This window comes from Apodemus sylvaticus, chromosome 16 (genome assembly GCF_947179515.1).
Source record: "Apodemus sylvaticus chromosome 16, mApoSyl1.1, whole genome shotgun sequence".
Lineage (NCBI taxonomy): Eukaryota > Metazoa > Chordata > Mammalia > Rodentia > Muridae > Apodemus > Apodemus sylvaticus.
The window spans coordinates 80215788-80234802 of NC_067487.1; the positions used below are offsets into that span (position 1 = coordinate 80215788).

Here is a 19015-nt window from a genome sequence, read left to right on the forward strand (position 1 = left end):
CTCCAGTCAGCGTTTGAAACCTCAAAACCCACCCCAGTGACACACTTCCTCCACAAAGCTCCTCCTCCAAACCCCACCCCACCCCAGTGACACACTTCCTCCACAAAGCTCCTCCTCCAAACCCCACCCCAGTGACACACTTCCTCCAACAAAGCTCCTCCTCCAGAACCCACCCTCATGACACACTTCCTCCAACAAAGCTCCTCCTCCTCCAAACCCCACCCCAGTGACGCAGTTCCTCCACAAAGCTCCTCCTCCTCCAAAACCCACCCCAGTGACATACTTCCTCCACAAAGCTCCTCTTCCAAACACCACCCCAGTGACACACTTCCTCCACAAAGCTCCTCCTCCTCCAAAACCCACCCCAGTGACACACTTCCTCCACAAAGCTCCTCCTCCTCCAAACCCCACCCTAGTGACACACTTCCTCTAGCAAAGCTCCTCCTCCTCAAACAAGGCCACACCTCCTAATCCTTTTAATCCTCTCAAGTCGTGCTACTCCTGGTGACTAAACATTCACATATATGAGCCCACTGGGGTCATCCTTTTGAACCACCACAGATGTTTAAACTACAGAGAGAAGCCCAATATAAGAAAATGAAGTTTTAAAAGAAAGAAGTTTAAAAAAGTAGTTGCTATAGTGACTTAATATAAAAATTTTGTTCTGTAATTTTATAAAATATTTCCTTAACTATATATTTGTTTCCATTAAACATGCTTTTAAAAGATATGAAATTATATAACTTTTCCCCTTCCTTCCCTCTTTCTATCCTCTTCTAGGTACTTTTCCTCCCTCCAACCCCATCAATTCTCAAGTGAATAGTCTCTACATTTTTTGATGATGATGATTATTATATGCATTTTGCACATATATAAAGTACACATGTGTAAATTCATTTCTGTAATGCTGTAGATGAACCGTAGCATGGCTTAGTAATAGAAATATATAAAACCAGGAGTATATTTGCAATGGTCCAACCTTTCTTTTCCTCATTATCAGGTGCATCAAGTTGAAATGCCTTTCTTTGTGGAGCTGTATGACGTCACTGCTGGGGCCGCTATAAACAACAGTGCCAGATTTGCTCGGATTAAAGTTTCCAAGAGTGGTGGCCCTCAGAGCCTTGTTTCCTTTTCTGTGGGTTCTCGGCTGGCAGTGGCTCACAAGAAGGCTTCTTTGATCAGTTTGCAGGTGGCCAGAGATTCTGGGACAGGAATGATGATGTCTGTTAACTTCAGTACCCAGGTAGGCTGGCAAAGGTATAGTCATATATGAGCCGTATATGTTGAGGCTGTAACGAAACAGTCATTTAAACAATGTTTTCTGATGATATGATGATCACTGGCTGCTTGTGCGTTTTACTGTTTTCTCCTTACCTCCTGGTCTGCCCCTCTTCACTGAGAGGCGGTGCTTTAAACTTACAGGCTCTCTGTTCTGATTGCTCTGCTCTGCCAGTCCTCAGTGTCTGATCAAGGCACCCATGCAAGTCTGCTCTGTCACGTCGTCCTTACAGCTGTAGCCCAGTGCTTTCTCTGCTGCTCTTTGGACTTGAACAAAGAGCCAACGTTGCCTACAGCTTACATTCAAACTAGCTGATTTTTTTCTTTAGACCTTTAACTACTAACTGAACTTAAGTTTATGTAGCCCTGGTTTTAAGTGACTACATTCCTGCAAACCCTTCTTCTCATATGGTGTCCAGTGAAAGACTGGCTGGGCTTCCGGTGGTCCAGGTAGCAGGTGAGCGCATGAGGAGACCAGACTCTCGTGCACCTTCTCAGCACTACTGTTTTCATTTTGATTCATTAGCAACATTCTAATATACAGTAAAACAAATATGTTGTCTCTTCTGTTTAAAGCATGATTGTGGAGATTATAGCTCTCTCACTTTTGCTCTCTGTTATTATCCACAGTACATCTGTCTTTCCCCTTTACCACCATTGGCTGCTTCAAACAAATCCACCATTTTACACATGCACGTATGCAGAGGTGTGCCTAGTGTGATAGAGTCAGGCAATGGGAGGGTAGATTTAGAATCATGGGTGCGAGCTGCTCCACAAACCTGCACCTCAGGTAACAGGAGACACAATCTCTGCTGTGTGGAATACTAAAAATAAACTCTGTTTTGTATAATGTTATAGTATGACAAACAAGAGAGAAAAAACATTTTTGTTCATAATAGATTTTAATATTTTGTTTAGCATGTTTATGATAGGAAGAGAAATGATAAAAAGTTGTGTTCCAGGCTCACACTTCGCTCATATTACCATCAGGTCATGAGTTTATAGAATAGGAGAAGGGCAACCAGACGTACCAAACATACAATGAAGATACTTGACACACTCTTATGAACACATTCACATGCCTAGATGAGAGGTGTGAAGAGTTGATAGATAGATGTATGTACCATGTGGACATTCCTGTTATTCCAATTACTAGACACTCTACCCCGCGATCACAGACTCAGGGCTGTGGTGCACTAGACACTCTACCCCGCGATCACAGACTCCAGGCTGGGGTGCACTAGACACTCTACCCTGTGATCACAGACTCAGGGCTGGGGTGCACTAGACACACTACCCCGCGATCACAGACTCAGGGCTGTGGTGCACTAGACACTCTACCCCGCGATCACAGACTCAGGGCTGTGGTGCACTAGACACACTACACCGTGATCACAGACTCAGGGCTGTGGTGCACTAGACGCACTATGCTGTGATCACAGACTCCAGGCTGGGGTGCACTAGACACACTACCCCGTGATCACAGACTCCGGGCTGGGGTGCACTAGACACACTATCCAGTGATCACAGATTCAGGGCTGTAGTACCAATGCCATCTTCACAGTCTGTACATGGAAGTGAAAGCTGGAATCTGAAGCTTTTCATATAAAAGAAGATTTTGTTTCTGACAAAGCAGAAGACAGAGCAGACATGCCTTTCCCCACTGAGTCCAACTGTAGACCCTGGCAGTCACACAGAGCGTGATATTAGGAGACATTGACCATAGAGAAACAATGAGCTGGCATTTAAGCACACATAGAGCACAGAAAGGCAAGACCCCAGCTCTCCTCGTCCCTTATACCCAAGACTTTGAGCTGAAGAATTTGCCATATGGATTCAGTATTGAGGGAAAAAAGTAAAAAAAAAAAAAAAAAAAAAAAAAAAAAGTAAAAAAAAAATCTATACAGATGTGCTGTCTACAGTGCAAGGAACCAAATTTCCATACAGATACAATGTCTGCAGTGTAAGTAGCAGTAGTGGGAAACCCCGTACAGATGGGATGTCTGTAGTGCAAATAACAAAAGTCCTCATATAGATACAAGGTGTATAATGCAAAGGCCAGCACAGCCCACCCATACAGATGTGTCTTCTGGGGGCAGGGAAGGGACAGATAAGCGAGTCAGAAAACTTTCAGATGAAAATCTTTTATACTCTCTGGTCAAACATGATAGAAAAACTTTATCCAACTTTATCTGTGTCAGCTGGGGGCAGGGGGATTGAGACCAGAGAGAGGGAGGGTGGGAGAGAGGGAGGGAGAGGAACCTTGGTCTCTGCAAGCCATGTCAGAGGACTGGTGGAGAATTGGGACTTTGCCCACTGTCTAGTAGTAAAAGGTGCCCAGCACTGACTCAGTGTCAGGAGAGAACACTGGGTGACAATGGAGAGGTTCTCAGAGGAGAGACCTGTGGAGTGAGATTATTAGAAGATCTCACTCCACCTACTAGTAAAGAAAGCTCTCCTTCCCCTACTGCAGAACCCCGTTAGGAAGAGTACGCTTTCCTGTGAGGAGTAATGGTTCCCTTTTTTGGTCATAGCAGTGTCCAAATGAGCCAGTCAACAAACAAAAACAAACAAACAATCACCCAAGTCTCATGAGGTAAGATACATGTACCAGTCAACAATGGTTTGTCTCACCCAGTATGGAATGATCTAGAATAGAACGGAAAACAATAATAAGTAGATGTCAGCAGTAAGATGAGCCAAATATGAGAAATACTCAGTAAAAGTTTAACACAGCTGCACAGCATGCTTTAGTCAGCAGTTAGACAAGTGAAAGAAAGAAGCTGTCTCAGTAAGGAAAGAGGGCTCTGAGGCAGTGAATGGAGGGCATGCAGAACAACAAGCACGAGTTTTACACGGAGTCACACACTGACTGAAACAGCCTAGACAGTCTCAGGGACGGAACAAAGGGAAAGGGAGCAACTCTTGCAGATAGTATGATAGTTGGTCCTCGGTTTGCCCGATGGCATCAGAGAGACTGAGAAAACTAACAAAAACAAACACGGCTTGGGGACCTACACGGCTGCAACAACAGAAATTAGCATTACGACTCTGGGGTCCTGAAAGAAAGAAAAAGTGTTAGGGATTGAAAAAAAATTGAAAGAATAGTGATGGAAATGTTTTCAGTTTCACAAAGGTTATTAGAAAATACATTTAAAAAACTAAAAAATGCACAAAATAAATAAATAAGAATAAATAAAGAATAAAAATAAGTAAGAAAAAAAATAAAAAAGAAAAAGAAAATTCTTCATTAAGGTGCTGTAATTATCTTCTTGTTGTGACAGAACACCAGACAAAAGCCACCTCAGGAGGGAGGGGCTCGTGTCGCTCACAGTCTAAGGACGTGGCCCACCGTGGCAGTGAAGCAATGGAGTGTGCGACAGTGCTCACACTGTGTCCATGAGCAGGAAGCAGAGAGAGATGAGGCAGGCGCACACCCAGCATTCCTGCACTTTCCTTCAGTCAAGGACTCCAGATCCTAGATTGTCACTGTGCACACTTCAGGGTGGGTTAACCTCAGCTAACTTAATCTAAATGATCCCTTACAGGCCTTCTCAGGCATGACTCTAGTGGCTCTAGATTCTTTGAGGTTGATGATATTAACCATAACAGTATGCAATAATCAAGCTACAAAAATTTAAAAATGAGAGGAAACTACTGAAAGCCCTAGAGAGAAGCATCAAAGCCCAATTATAAATTGTAGCTTTCAAATGGTAGACATAAGTTATTTCACCTGTAGAAAAAACATTCCTCCACAATGAAAGAAATTAAGGTATTCTCAGCAGAAAAGTAATACTTTCATACCAATATACTCACAGTGAAAGAACACCATGAGAGAAAGTTCTTTAAATTCAAATGCAGTGTTAAGAAGAATGGGTTTATGATCATGGAAGGAAGAATACAGTAAGCAAATGTACCAGAGAGGCACATCAAGACACTGCACTAGAGGACATGTCTGTATAAGATGTGTGCCACAGTAATTTTATTGGAACCTTCCAGAATGGCTGTCATAAAATCTGTGACAATACCTAATATTGGCAAGAATTCAGAGACTAGCTAATTTTTTATTGCTGGTGGTGATGTAAAATGATACAACCATTTGGAAGATGTTTTGTTAGTTTCTTAAATAACTACATGTAAATTATACAGGTCCACGCAATTACTGTCTTATATTTATTCCAATTTTATTGCCATTTATTTCAGTGAAAACTTGTTACATAGAAATCTCTACACAAATGTCTATGGTAGCTTATTTTAGTAAAATTGTCCATCAGTTGGCAAAAAGCTAGATGACCTGTGAACTCCTGCTAAGTGTGGTAAGGAACCAGCCATCTCCAAGACACATCAGCCAGTGTAACTTCCTAATGATCTGAGCTAGACCCTAGGCATACATGCTGCCTTGGTTAAGGTTTTACTGCTGTGAACAGACATCATGACCAAGGCAATTCTTATAGGACAACATTTAATTGGGGCTGGATTAATAGTTTAGAGGTTTAGTCCATTACCATCAAGGATAATGCATGGCAGCCTTGAGGCAGACGTGGGCCTGAAGGAGCTGAGAGTTCCTCCTCTTGTTCTAAGGGCATCTAGGAGAAGACTGGCTTCCAGGCAGCTAGGATGAGGGTCTGAAATTTCATGTCCACAGTGACGTACCTACTTTAACAAAGTTACACCTACTCAAACAGGGTCACACCTCCTAATATTGCCACTCCTTGGGAAAATCATATTCAAACCATCATACATGCTGTGGTTGTTTAGTTTGGGGTTTTTGTGGAACCCCTACCTGTGGGAGTAGGGCTAATTTAACTCTTTTGCCTGGTCGTGGGACCCTCTTCTTTCCTATTGGGTTGCCTCACATGGCTGTGATATGAGGATTTGTCCCCAGTCTTACTGCACCATGTCATGCTATATTCAGTCGATATCCCCAGGAGACCTGCTCTTTTCTGATGTGAAATGGAGAAACAGTAGATCTGGGGGACAGGGAAAGTGTGTGGAGGACTGGAAAGAGTGGAGGGTGGATGGGCTGGGGTGGGAGTTGAGCACAGCGGAGGGAAGGGAGGCTGTGGTCAGGATATATTGTATGAGAGAACAATACTATAAAGAAAAAATAGAAAACAAACAGGAAAATCAGAAATCATGGTTTTACTTCCCAGGTAGTTTTATATTTTGTTTTTGCTTCCCTGCCCTAAATTACTTACTTCTGATCAGTGCAATTAGAAAATAGGAATATACAATATGTTTCCATGAGATGAATACACACTAATGGTATTGATTCTCACTTCATTAAAGCTGAAGTAATGCAATCAAACCAGTCATGGTCACATACATTTCATTCACATGTACGCAAATACCACTGTTTTAGCATAACCACCTTCTTCTTCTTCTTCTTCTTCTTCTTCTTCTTCTTCTTCTTCTTCTTCTTCTTCTTCTTCTTCTTCTTCTTCTTCTTCTTCTTCTTCTTCGCTATTTTCTTTTTTTAATTGAATATATTCTTCATTTACATTTCATATGCTAAAACCTTTCCCGGTTTCCCCCTTCCCCTAAAACCTCCAACCCCTCCTCCAATCCCCTCAAGTATATGCCCCTCCACCCGATGCACTACCACCTCCCCCCTCGATTTCCCCACACTGGGGCATCTATTGAGCCTTCACCTGGCCAAGGACCACTCCTCCCACTGATGGCCAACAAGGCATCCCTCTGCCACATATTTGGCTGGAACAATGTATACCCCTTGGTTGATCCCTGGGAGTTCTGGGGTGTCTGGGTGCCCAGCATTGTTGTTCTTTCTATGGGGCTGTAAACCCCTTCAGCTCCTCCGGACCACCCTCCAGTGCCTCCATTGGGGACCCCATGCCCATGATATGCACTCACTGGTAAGTGGATGTTAGCCCAAAAGCTCAAAATAAACAAGTTACAATTCACCCCGCACAGGAATCTCAAGAAGGAGGACTTAAGTGAGGGTGCTTTGTTTCCTCTGAGAAAGGGAACAAAATACTCACAGGAGCAATAAAGGAGACAAAGTGCGGAGCAAAGACTGAAGTAAAGGCCACCCAGAGACTGCCCTACCTGGGGATTCATCCTATAAACAGTCACCAAACTCTGACACTGCTATGGACGACAAGAAGTGTATACCAAAAGGAGCATGCCATGGTTGTCTCCGGAGGGGCCTTGCCCAAGCCTTACACATACAGAGGCAGATGCTACTACCCCCGTTTTTTAATAGGGTTATTTGTTTCTCTGGAGTCTAACTTCTTGAGTTCTTTGTATACATTGGATATTAGCCATCTGTTGGATATAGGATTGGTAAAGATCTTTTCCCAATCTGTTGGTTGCTGTTTTGTCCTATTGACTGTGTCCTTTGCTTTATAGAAGCTTTGCAGTTTTATGAAGTCCCATTTGTAAATTCTTGTTCTTAGAGCATAAGACATTGGTGTTCTGTTCAGGAAATTTCCCCCTGTACCCATGTGTTCAAGGTTCTTCCCCACTTTCTCCTCTATAAGCTTCAGAGTGTCTGGTTTTATGTGGAGGTCCTTGATCCACTTGGTTAGCATAACTTATTTTATCCATCTGTATTGTGCTGTCATTAACAAAGAATTTCTGGTCTTTGTTACTTGAACTGATGAAAATATCATTTACTCTATTATACTTCATTAAATGAGTCTATAGTTGACCCTGTTTGGGTGCTACAGAATGAAAACAGGAAAGTAGTCCATTTTATTAAGAATTTTATGAATGTGCTGGGAATATGCATACTAATCTCTCCTTTGACTGAGCACAGAAGCAGGAAGAAGAGACACAAGGCTCGGAGACAGCTCAGTCAAGGGGTACAGGGGTAGAAAGGCTCAGAGCGGAACTGTGAATGCAATTAATAGGATCTTCTGATAGATTCAGAAGACATTGTCACGTGAAGCTGTCATCTGTCATTACTCAGACAAAGCACTGAAGGAGAGTCGCACTCCTTGAGTGTCTGTTCTAAGTTGGTAGCTTCCGTGGAGTATTGTGGAAACACGACAAACTTTGTGGGTGTCATAAAAAACACTTTCCTGATTTCCCAGCATCGATATAGTAATTCCTCCATCCAGGCCAGTGTAGATTTAAAAAACTAAATCCCAAACATTTGATTTTACCGAATGAAGACTCAGGAGCCAGATGCTGTGGTGAAAGCCTACTAGCTCAGAGGCACAGAAAGCTCTCAGATGACCTTCCTACTCCACAGAGGCAGAGAAAGCTCTCAGATGACCTTCCTACTCCACAGAGGCAGAGAAAGCTCTCAGATGATCTCCCTACTCCACAGAGGCAGAGAAAGCTCTCAGATGACCTCCCTACTCCACAGAGGCAGAGAAAGCTCTCAGGTGACCTTCCTACTCCACAGAGGCAGAGAAAGCTCTCAGGTGACCTTCCTACTCCACAGAGGCAGAGAAAGCTCCCAGATGACCTTCCTACTCCACAGAGGCAGAGAAAGCTCCCAGATGACCTCCCTACTCCACAGAGGCAGAGAAAGCTCTCAGATGACCTTCCTACTCCACAGAGGCAGAGAAAGCTCTCAGATGACCTTCCTACTCCACAGAGGTAGAGAAAGCTCCCGCTGAGCCTTCCTACTCCACAGAGGCAGAGAAAGCTCCCGCTGAGCCTTCCTACTCCACTGGCATCCCGAAGGAAAAGACTGTTTCTCTTTTTCAAAGCTGTCTTAAATACCCCTCAACTTAAAGCCTCTCTCTTCTGCTTATTTATGTCTGCTCATTTCTTCCTATTCCTGACTTTTCTTTCTTAGCATGTTGATTAAAGGTGTGTGCCAGGCTAAGCCACACCACAAATACTTGTCTACAGTAAACAGAAAGCTCTAGGATCAAAGTCTGAGTCACAATTAGAAACAGATTTTCACAGTTCACAATGTCCAGCTTCATAGTGTGATCAAATATCCTGTAGTAGGTCAGCAGTTAGATATCGTCCTCAATCCTCATGTTCCTCTCAGCCCCGCAGAACCTATCAGAAGATCCTATCTATCTATCTATCTATCTATCTATCTATCTATCTATCTATCTATCTATCTATCCTATCATAGTTCCACTCTGAGCCTTTCTACCTTTCTACCCCTGGATCGCTTGACTGAGCTGTCTCAGAGCCTTGTGTCTCTTCTTCCTGCCTCTATACTCAGTCCAAAGAGAGATTAGCATGCATATTCACGGCACATCCATGGAATCTTAATAAAATGGGCCACTCTCCTGTTTCCATTCTGTAGTTTCTGGTGACACTTCAAAAGATGGCTACACATGCCAGGACCCCATCTAGTCCTCATATCAGGGTCTAACAGTGCCCTTCCATTTGCACTGGCCGTCTGGTTCTTTCCATCAGTTTGTAGGGTTGTTCTCATTGCCTAGAATATTTCTTCTTAGATCCAGAACCTGTCTCCTGAGGTGAGCATGTGGACAGTCCTTTAATGAGGCCTCTCTCTATTGAGATCCCAAGTGCAGCCTGGCTTATAATTGCGCTTACCCTCACCCCTGTCTCTGTGCCTACTTTGTCTTATTTCCCTCCACAAGTGACCCTTGAGCAACACAGTAGTAATTTGATTCATACTGTGCTTCCTCTGACAGAGCCTTGGGTTCTGGGAGTGTCTGCATTCTAACATCCATGCTGGACTGTATTAGGAAGTTAAGCCTTAGTCAGTACTCAATAAAGACACACTATTTTGGCTTTTTCTTAGCTAGAGTATTCATCCTGAACTTTATAAAACCTCTGAAATAACTATACTCTGGAAAATCAGATGCATGCATTCCTTAGGGACCTAATCATTTCCATACTGAAGGGTAAGAGTCAATTCCTTCTTCCTTCCCACCTTTTGCCTTCAGATGGCCCTGGCCCTAAAATTTAGGTAAAATTAAAATTTAAATATTTCTTCTCCCCCCCCCCATGTTTAGTTGCCCAGCTTGTGCAATCTAAAGCATAGCATTCACTGCGTTCATAACTGGATTCTTAGCTAGACAACAGTGTCTCTCCATGTCTATTTCTTCTCTTTGGTTCATTTCAGTGCAAGCAACCTCCCTGCTCCCTAAACTTAGCTTATTGAAGGCCATTAAGAAAAGTATAAAGTTCATGTTTAGTGTCAATTAGTTTAATAATATTAGCTTTAGAGACACCACAGCCTCATTTTCCTGCCTTTGTTTAATTTTCAGGAGCTGAGGAGTGCTGAGACAGTTGGCCGGGTCCTCATCTCTCCAGCTGTTTCTGGGAAGGACTTTGTGAGGACAGAAGGCACATTGGTCTTTGAACCTGGCCAGAGAAATGCAGTGTTGGATGTTGTCTTAACACCAGAGACAGGGTCTTTAAATAAATTTCCTAAACGCTTTCAGATTGTGCTTTTTGACCCAAAAGGTGGTGCCAGAATTGATAAAGTGTATGGGACTGCCAACATCACTCTTGTCTCTGATGTGGATTCACAAGCTGTCTGGGGGCTTGAAGACCTGCTGCATCAACCCCTACATGAAGATGTTCTCAACAGAGTGCTCCACAGCCTCAACCTGCGTGTAGCCACGGAGAGCACAGATGAACAGCTCAGCGCTGTGATGCTCATAATGGAAAAGGTAGGGTATCCTCACAAACGCTGGTGCACAGCTCAGTGAGCTCACGAAGCCCAAACCAAAGCAGATACCTCACCAGTTATAATGCCTACTACTGTGAAATAAGGATAAAATGTAATTTCTAACCATGAGAGTGAGATTCCTCACACCTGCCCTGTAATTTTCCTTGAGTAAGGGCTGTTTGACATTGTTGATCTTAGATTGGGAACTGTGGGGAAGTTGGTATGGCCAGAATCCAACAATCCAACAGCAAATATTTGTTAAAAAGTAAGAATAAGGATGGGCCAAAGACTCTTAGGCATTCATTTGCATGGATTTGCCCTAGTCAGCTTTTATATGCGGTCATTTATTTGTTTACTCTCCTACAAAATGTGTAACTACATAGAGATATAAAAGTTCAAGATTATAAATAGAATATGATAGCTAAAAAGTATTACTGAAGGAAAAGATTTTTATAGCTTGTCTTAAGCTTTCTTAGTTTTTAAACATATTTATCTACAAGCATAAAGGTCTGAGTCCATCCATATGAGCCCTCTACACAGAGACCTTTAATTATTGAAAATGTTTTCAGTGGAATATTTGAATAGCATTCCTACTCAACATGACTCTGTCCGGACCAGCACACACATTGTACACAGACATAAGCGCAAAGCACTGACATGAACATGACTGAGGAATAGAAAATTATAAAGCATGTGAAGAGGATCCTGTGGCAATCCTTTGTAAAGGACAGAGAGGTAGCTGCCATTTTATATACAGAATACCCTAAAGATAGACTTCATGCAAAGGAATAGTGATATTTAAACTTCGAATAATAAAACAGATGTAGCATAGTAAATTGACCTTGACCAAAAAGAGAGAAACTATGGAGAAGAGTTCTGGGAGCGGCAGCAGCAGCAGAGACAGCAGCAGCGGCTGGTCCAGAGGAAGGGCTATCAGCAGTAGAACCAAGCTGACAGGGTCCAGGCAGACTCTGCGCTCAAGACCACTGGCCATCGCTGGCTAGCCGGGCTGCAAGCAGCGGAGGATTTATGGCGCCTTTCACCACACAGAAGCCACATCAGAACTCTGCCTCCCACCAGTCAGTTACGAGGCCTCCATATTGGTTCTCTGACACCAGAGACATCAGACAGACTGAGGTACGCAAATATAACCTGAGACCAACATCGCGGGGGTCTAAGCCCGACGGGCGTTGACCTGCACCCAGGCCCTGGGTTGTTCGGGGGGGTTACTGGGGTGCAAACCCGGCCAGGAGGTTGTTTGCCTGGGCCGGCATGCGTACCACTGCCATTTTGCCTACGGGAAGCCAGAGAGACCTAGCAGGCAAAACCAAACCTGCAAACAGGCATAGCCCGAGGCTGACATAGCAGGGGTCTAAGACTGTCAGGCTCTGGACTGCCCCTAGGCCCTGGGCTGCTCGGTGGGCCATCTGTGTGCCGACCTGGCCAGGAGGTTGTTAGCCCAGCAGACTCTCCCAGCACTCTCAGGGAGCGTGCGCACTCCACCATCCTGGCCACCTGACAGACCCAATTAATACTCACAGCTGAGGGGAACTTTGCTCGGACATTGGCCTACCAGGCTTTTTTTTGCCTAGACTCAGGGCCCGAGCAGCTAGGCTAGCCTTGTGTGCACCAACCCAGTTGGGAGTTCCGCTGCCCAGCAGAGTGATCAGCACACAGAAAAGGTCCCGGCAGCATACACCCTCAGCACTTCCTGAAGGAGCAAACGGGCACCATCTGGTTCACAGACACAATCTGGGGCAAAGAACACTAGGGCTGCAAGGGCACCCAAGAGGAGGACAGCACATCAGCAATCTGCAACAGGGGAAACCCTGCCATCCAGTGTTACAGAAATAGCCCTAGAGCCTCTCAGGAGGCTGAAACACCAGCCAGAGACAAGACCAACTAGCTCCAGAGAACAAGATGCCAAAGGGCAAATGCAGGAACGCTACTAACAGAAATCTAGGCAATATGGCAGCATCTGAACCAAACTCTCCAACATCAGCAAGTCCTGGTTATGCCAACACACCAGAGAAACAAGATTTGGATTTAAAATCACTGTTCATGATGCTGCTAGAAGAACACAAAAAGGACATGAATGAATCTATTAAAGAAATACAGGGGAACATGAATAAGCTAGAAACCTGTATAATGGAAACACAAAAATCATTTAAAGAAATGCAGGAAAATAAGGCCCAAGAGATAGAAGCCAATAAAGAAGAAAGGCAAAAGAAAAACTTAAAGAAATGCAGGAGAACTTGAGTCAACAGGCAGAAGTCATGAAAGAGGAAACACAAAAATCTCTTAAAGAATTACAGGAAAACACAAACAAAAAAATGAGGGAACTAAGCAAAACCATCCTGGATCTAAAAACAGAAGTAGAAACAACTAAGAAATCACAAAGGGAGACAACTTTGGAGATAGAAAACCTTGAGAAGAAATCAGAGGCCATAGATGCAAATATAAACGACAGAATATAAGAGATGGAAGAATCTCAGATGCTGAAGATACCATAGAAACCATGGACTCAACAGTTAAAGAAAATGCAAAATGCAAAAAGCTTGTATCCCAGAACATCCAGGAAATCCAGGATACAATGAGAAGACCAAACCTAAGGATTATAGGTATAGATGATAGTGAAGATTTACAACAGAAAGGGCCAGCAAATATCTTCAACAAAATTATGGAAGAAAACTTTCCTAACTTAAAGAGAGAGATGCCTATGAATATACAAGAAGCCTACAGAACTCCAAACAGACTGGACCTGAGCAGAAATACCTCCCATCACATAATAATCAAAACCCCAAATGCACTAAACAAAGAAAGAATATTAAAGGCAGTAAGAGAAAAAGGCCAAGTAACATATAAAGAAAGACCTATCAGAATCACACCAGACTCCTCACCAGAGACCATGAAAGCTAGAAGATCCTGGGAAGATCTCATGCAGACTCTAAGAGAACACAAATGTCAGCCAAGACTACTATACCCAGCAAAACTCTCATTCACCATAGATAGAGAAACCAAGATATTCCATGACAAAACCAAATTTACACAATATCTTTCCACAAACCCAGCTCTGCAAAGAATAATAGGAGGAAAACTCCAATACAAGGAGGGAAACTACACCCTGGAAAAAGCAAGATAGTTACCTTTCATCAAACCCAAAAGAAGATTAACCACTCAAATATAAAAAGAACATCAAAAATGACAGGAAGTAATAATCACTATTCCTTAATATCTCTTAACATCAATGGTCTCAATTCCCCAATAAAAAGACATAGACTAACAGACTGGATAAGGAAACAGGACCCTACAATTTGCTGCATACAGGAGACACACCTCAGTGTCAAAGATAAAAACTACCTTAGAGTAAAAGGCTGGAAGACAATCTTTCAAGCCAATGGTCACAGGAAACGAGCAGGAGTAGCCATTCTAATATCAGATAAAATTGACTGTCAACCTAAAGTCATCAAAAGAGACACTGAGGGACACTTCTTGCTGGTCAAAGGAAAAATACAACAAGAAGAACTTTAAGTTCTGAACATCTATGCACCAAATGCAAGGGCACCCTCATTTGTAAAAGAAACTTTACTAAAGCTCAAAGCACACATTGCACCTAACACAATAATTGTGGGGGACTTCAACACTCCACTCTCCTCAATGGACCGATCAGGAAAACAGAAACTAAACAGGGACACAGTAAAACTAATTGAAGCTTTGGACCAATTGGATTTGACTGATATTTATAGAACATTTCACCCTAAAGAAAAGAATATACCTTTTTCTCAGCACCTCATGGTACCTTCTCCAAAATCGACCATATAATTGGTGACAAGGCAGACCTCAACAAATATAAGATGATCGAATTAATCCCATGCCTCCTATCAGATCACTATGATGTAAGAGTGATTTTCAATAGCAACAAAAACAACAGAAAGCCCACATACACATGGAGGCTAAATAATACTCTACTCAATGACACCTTGGCCAAAGAAGAAATAAAGAAATCAGAGACTTTTAGAATTTAATGAAAATGAAGGCACAACATACCCAAATCTTTGGGACACAATGAAAGCAGTGCTAAGAGGAAAACTCATAGCCCTGAGTGCCTCCAAAAAGAAAATGGAGAGAGCATACACTAGCAGCTTAATGACACACCTGAAAGTCCTGGAACAAAATGAAGCCAATTCACCCAGGAGGAGTACAAGACAGAAAATCATCAAACTCAGGGCTGAAATCAATCAATTGGAAACAGAGCGAGCCGTACAAAGAATTAACGAATCCAGGAGCTGGTTCTTTGAGAAAATCAACAAGATAGATAAACCCTTAGCCAGACTGACCAAAGGGCATAAAGTATCCAAATAAACAAACTTAGAAATGAAAAGGGGGTATAACAACAGAAACTGAGGAAATGCAAAAAATCATTAGATCCTACTACAAGAGCCTGTACTCAACACAACTGGAGAATCTGGAGGAAATGGACAATTTCCTTGACAGATACCAAATACCAAAATTAAATCAGGACCAAATAGATCATCTAAACAGTCCCATAATGCCTAAAGAAATAGAAGGAGTCATAGAAAGTCTTCCAACCAAAAAAAGCACAGGACCAGATGATTTCAGTGCAGAATTCTATCAGACCTTCAAAGAAGACTTAACACCAATACTCTTCAAACTATTCCACAAAATAGAAACAGAAAGAACACTACCCAATTCCTTCTACGAAGCCACAATTACACTGATACCTAACCACACAAAAATCCAACAAAGAAAGAGAACTTCAGACCAATTTCCCTTATGAACATCGATGCAAAAATACTCAATAAAATTCTTGCCAACCGAATCCAAGAACACATCAAAACGATCATCCACCATGATCAAGTAGGCTTTATCCCAGGGATGCACAGTTGGTTCAATATATGGAAATCCATCAATGCAATCCACTACATAAACAAACTCAAAGAAAAAAAACCACATGGTCATTTCATTGGATGCTGAAAAAGCATTTGACAAAATTCAGCATCCTTTCATGCTTAACATCTTGGAAAGAACAGGAATTCAAGGCCCATACCTAAACATAGTAAAAGCAATATACAGCAAACCGGTAGCCAGCATCAAACTAAATGGAGAGAAACTTGAAGCAATCCCACTAAAATCAGGGTCCAGACAGGGCTGCCCCCTTTCTCCTTATCTTTTCAATATTGTACTTGAGGTACTAGCTCGGGCAACATAAGGAGGTCAAAGGGATACAAATTGGAAAGGAAGAAGTCAAACTATCATTATTTGCAGATGACATGATACTCTACCTAAGTGACCCAAAAAACTCCATTAGAGAACTCCTACAGCTGATAAACAACTTCAGCAAAGTGGCAGGTTATAAAATCAACTCAAGCAAATCAGTGGCCTTCCTATACTCAAAGGATAAGCAGGCTGAGAAAGAAACTAGGGAAATGACCCCCTTCACAATAGCCACAAACAGTATAAAGTATCTTGGGGTGACTCTTACCAAACATGTGAAAGATCTGTATGACAAGAACTTCAAGACTCTGAAGAAAGAAATGGAAGAAGACCTGAAAAAATGGGAAAACCTCCCCTGCTCATGCATCGGCAGAATCAATATAGTTAAAATGGTCATGTTGCCAAAAGCAATATACAGATTCAATGCAATACCCATCAAAATCCCAACTCAATTCTTCACAGAGCTAGAAAGAGCAATTATCAAATTCATCTGGAATAACAAATAACCCAGGATAGCTAAAACAATTCTCAGCAACAAAAGAAATTCTTGGGGAATCAGTATCCCTGACCTCAAGCAATACTACAGAGCAATAGTGTTAAAAACTGCATGGTCCTGGGAGCTCACAGCACAGCTTGATCCTGTGGCACAGAGCTTAGGTTCCAGTCCTGAGGCCTCTGGCGGGAGCCCTCAGACCTCTCCACTTCCGGATCCAGATCAGCCTGTGCTGCAACACCACATCTCCAGGTCCTACAAGAGGCAAGAGGGGCTTCCGGGCGGCCAGCGGGGAGAAGTCGGTGTGCTCCAGTGAATCCATCAGGCCCCAGCGGGAGCCTTCAGGTGTCTGCTTCGGGATCTGAACAGCCTGGGCAACAGCACCCTGTCTCCAGGCAGTGCAGGAGGTAAGCTGTGCACCAGAGGCCACCTGGGAAGGAGCAGCTTGCACTGGTGAGTCCAGCATTGACAAGACCAACTAACATCAGTGAGAACTAGATGGCAAAAGGCAAACGCAGGAACGTCAATAACAAATCAATATGGCAACATCTGAACCCAATTCTACTTCACCAGCATGTCCTGGATACCCCATCACACCAGTAAAACAAGATTTGGATTTAAAATCACTGGTCATGATGCTGGTACAGGAACACATGAAGGACATACTTAAAGAAATTCAGGAGAAAATGGATCAAAAGTTAGAAGCCCTTTCAAGGGAAACACAAAAATCTTTGAAAGAAATCCAGGAGAATACAAAAGCCAATAATGAGGAAACACAAAAAACACTTAAAGAAATACAGGAGAACTTTGGTCAACAGACTGAGGTCATGAAAGAGGAAACACAAAAATCTCTTAAAGAATTACAGGAAAGCACAAACAAGCAAGTGAAGGAGCTAAGCAAAACCATCCAGGATCTAAAATCAGAAGTAGAAACAACTAAGAAAACTCAAAGGGAGACAACTTTGGAGTTAGAAAGCCTTGGGAAGAAATCAGGGGACATAGATGCAAATATCAACAACAGAATACAAGAGATAGAAGAAAGAATCGCAGATGCTGATGATACTATAGAAACCATGGACTCAACAGTTAAAGAAAATGCAAAATGCAAAAAGCTTATAACCCAAAATATCCAGGAAATCCAGGACACAATGAGAAGACCAAACCTAAGGATTATAGGCATAGATGAGAGTGAAGATTTACAACTTAAAGGGCCAGCAAATATCTTCAATAAAATTATGGAAGAAAACTTCCCTAACCTAAAGAGAGAGATGCCCATGAATATACAAGAAGCCTACAGAACTCCAAACAGACTGGACCAGAACAGAAATACTTCCCGTCACATAATAATCAAAACACCAAATGTACTAAACAAAGAAAGAATATTAAAGGCAGTAAGAGAAAAAGGCCAAGTAACATATAAAGGAAGACCTATCAGAATCACAGCAGACTTTTCACCTGAGACTATGAAGGCTAGAAGATCCTGGGCAGATCTCATGCAGACTCTAAGAGAACACAAATGCCAGCCAAAACTACTATATCCAGCAAAACTCTCAATCACCATAGATGGAGAAACTAAGATATTCCATGACAAAACCAAGTTTACCCAATATCTATCCACAAACCCAGCCCTACAAAGGATAATAGGAGGAAAACACCAATACAAGGAGGGAAACTTCACCCTGGAAAAAGCAAGATAGTAACCTTTCATCAAACCCAAAAGAAGTTAAGCAATCAAATTTTAAAAATAACGGCAAAAATGACAGGAAGTAACAATCACTATTCCTTAATATCTCTTAACATCAATGGACTCAATGCCCCAATAAAAAGACATAGACTAACTGACTGGATACATAAACAGGTCCCTACATTTTGCTGCTTACAGGAAACACACCTCAGGGTCAAAGACAAACACTACCTTAGAGTAAAAGGCTGGAAGACAATTTTACGAACTAATGGTCTCAGGAAACAAGCTGGAGTAGCCATTTTAATATCAGATAAAATTGACTTTCAACCAAAAGTCATCAAAAGAGACTCTGAGGGACACTTCTTGCTGGTCAAAGGAAAAATACAACAAGAAGAACTCTCAATCCTGCGCATCTATGCTCCAAATGTAAGGGCACCCTCTTTCGTAAAAGAAACTTTATTACAGCTCAAAGCACACATTGCACCTAACACAATAATTGTGGATGACTTCAACACTGCATTTTCCTCAATGGACCGATCAGGAAAACAGAAACTAAACAGGGACACAGTGAAACTAATTGAAGCTTTGGACCAATTAGATTTAACAGGTATACACAGAACATTCTATCCTAAAGCAAAAGAATATACCTTTTTCTCAGCACCTCATGGTACCTTCTCCAAAATCGACCATATTATTGATCACAAGACAGACCCCAACAAATATAAGACGATTGAATTAATCCCAT

At 42.4% G+C, this 19015-nt stretch overlaps 1 protein-coding gene across 1 annotated transcript in view; it reads left to right on the top strand.

The window, feature by feature from the left end:
- Positions 1-19015, top strand: part of Adgrv1 (adhesion G protein-coupled receptor V1) — a 535393-nt gene that overhangs the window by 217355 nt on the left and 299023 nt on the right. Inside the window, exons 80-81 of the mRNA XM_052159654.1 lie at positions 1001-1243; positions 10452-10859. Coding sequence (XP_052015614.1) covers positions 1001-1243; positions 10452-10859 — 651 coding nt within the window. The remainder of the gene's footprint in view (positions 1-1000; positions 1244-10451; positions 10860-19015) is intronic.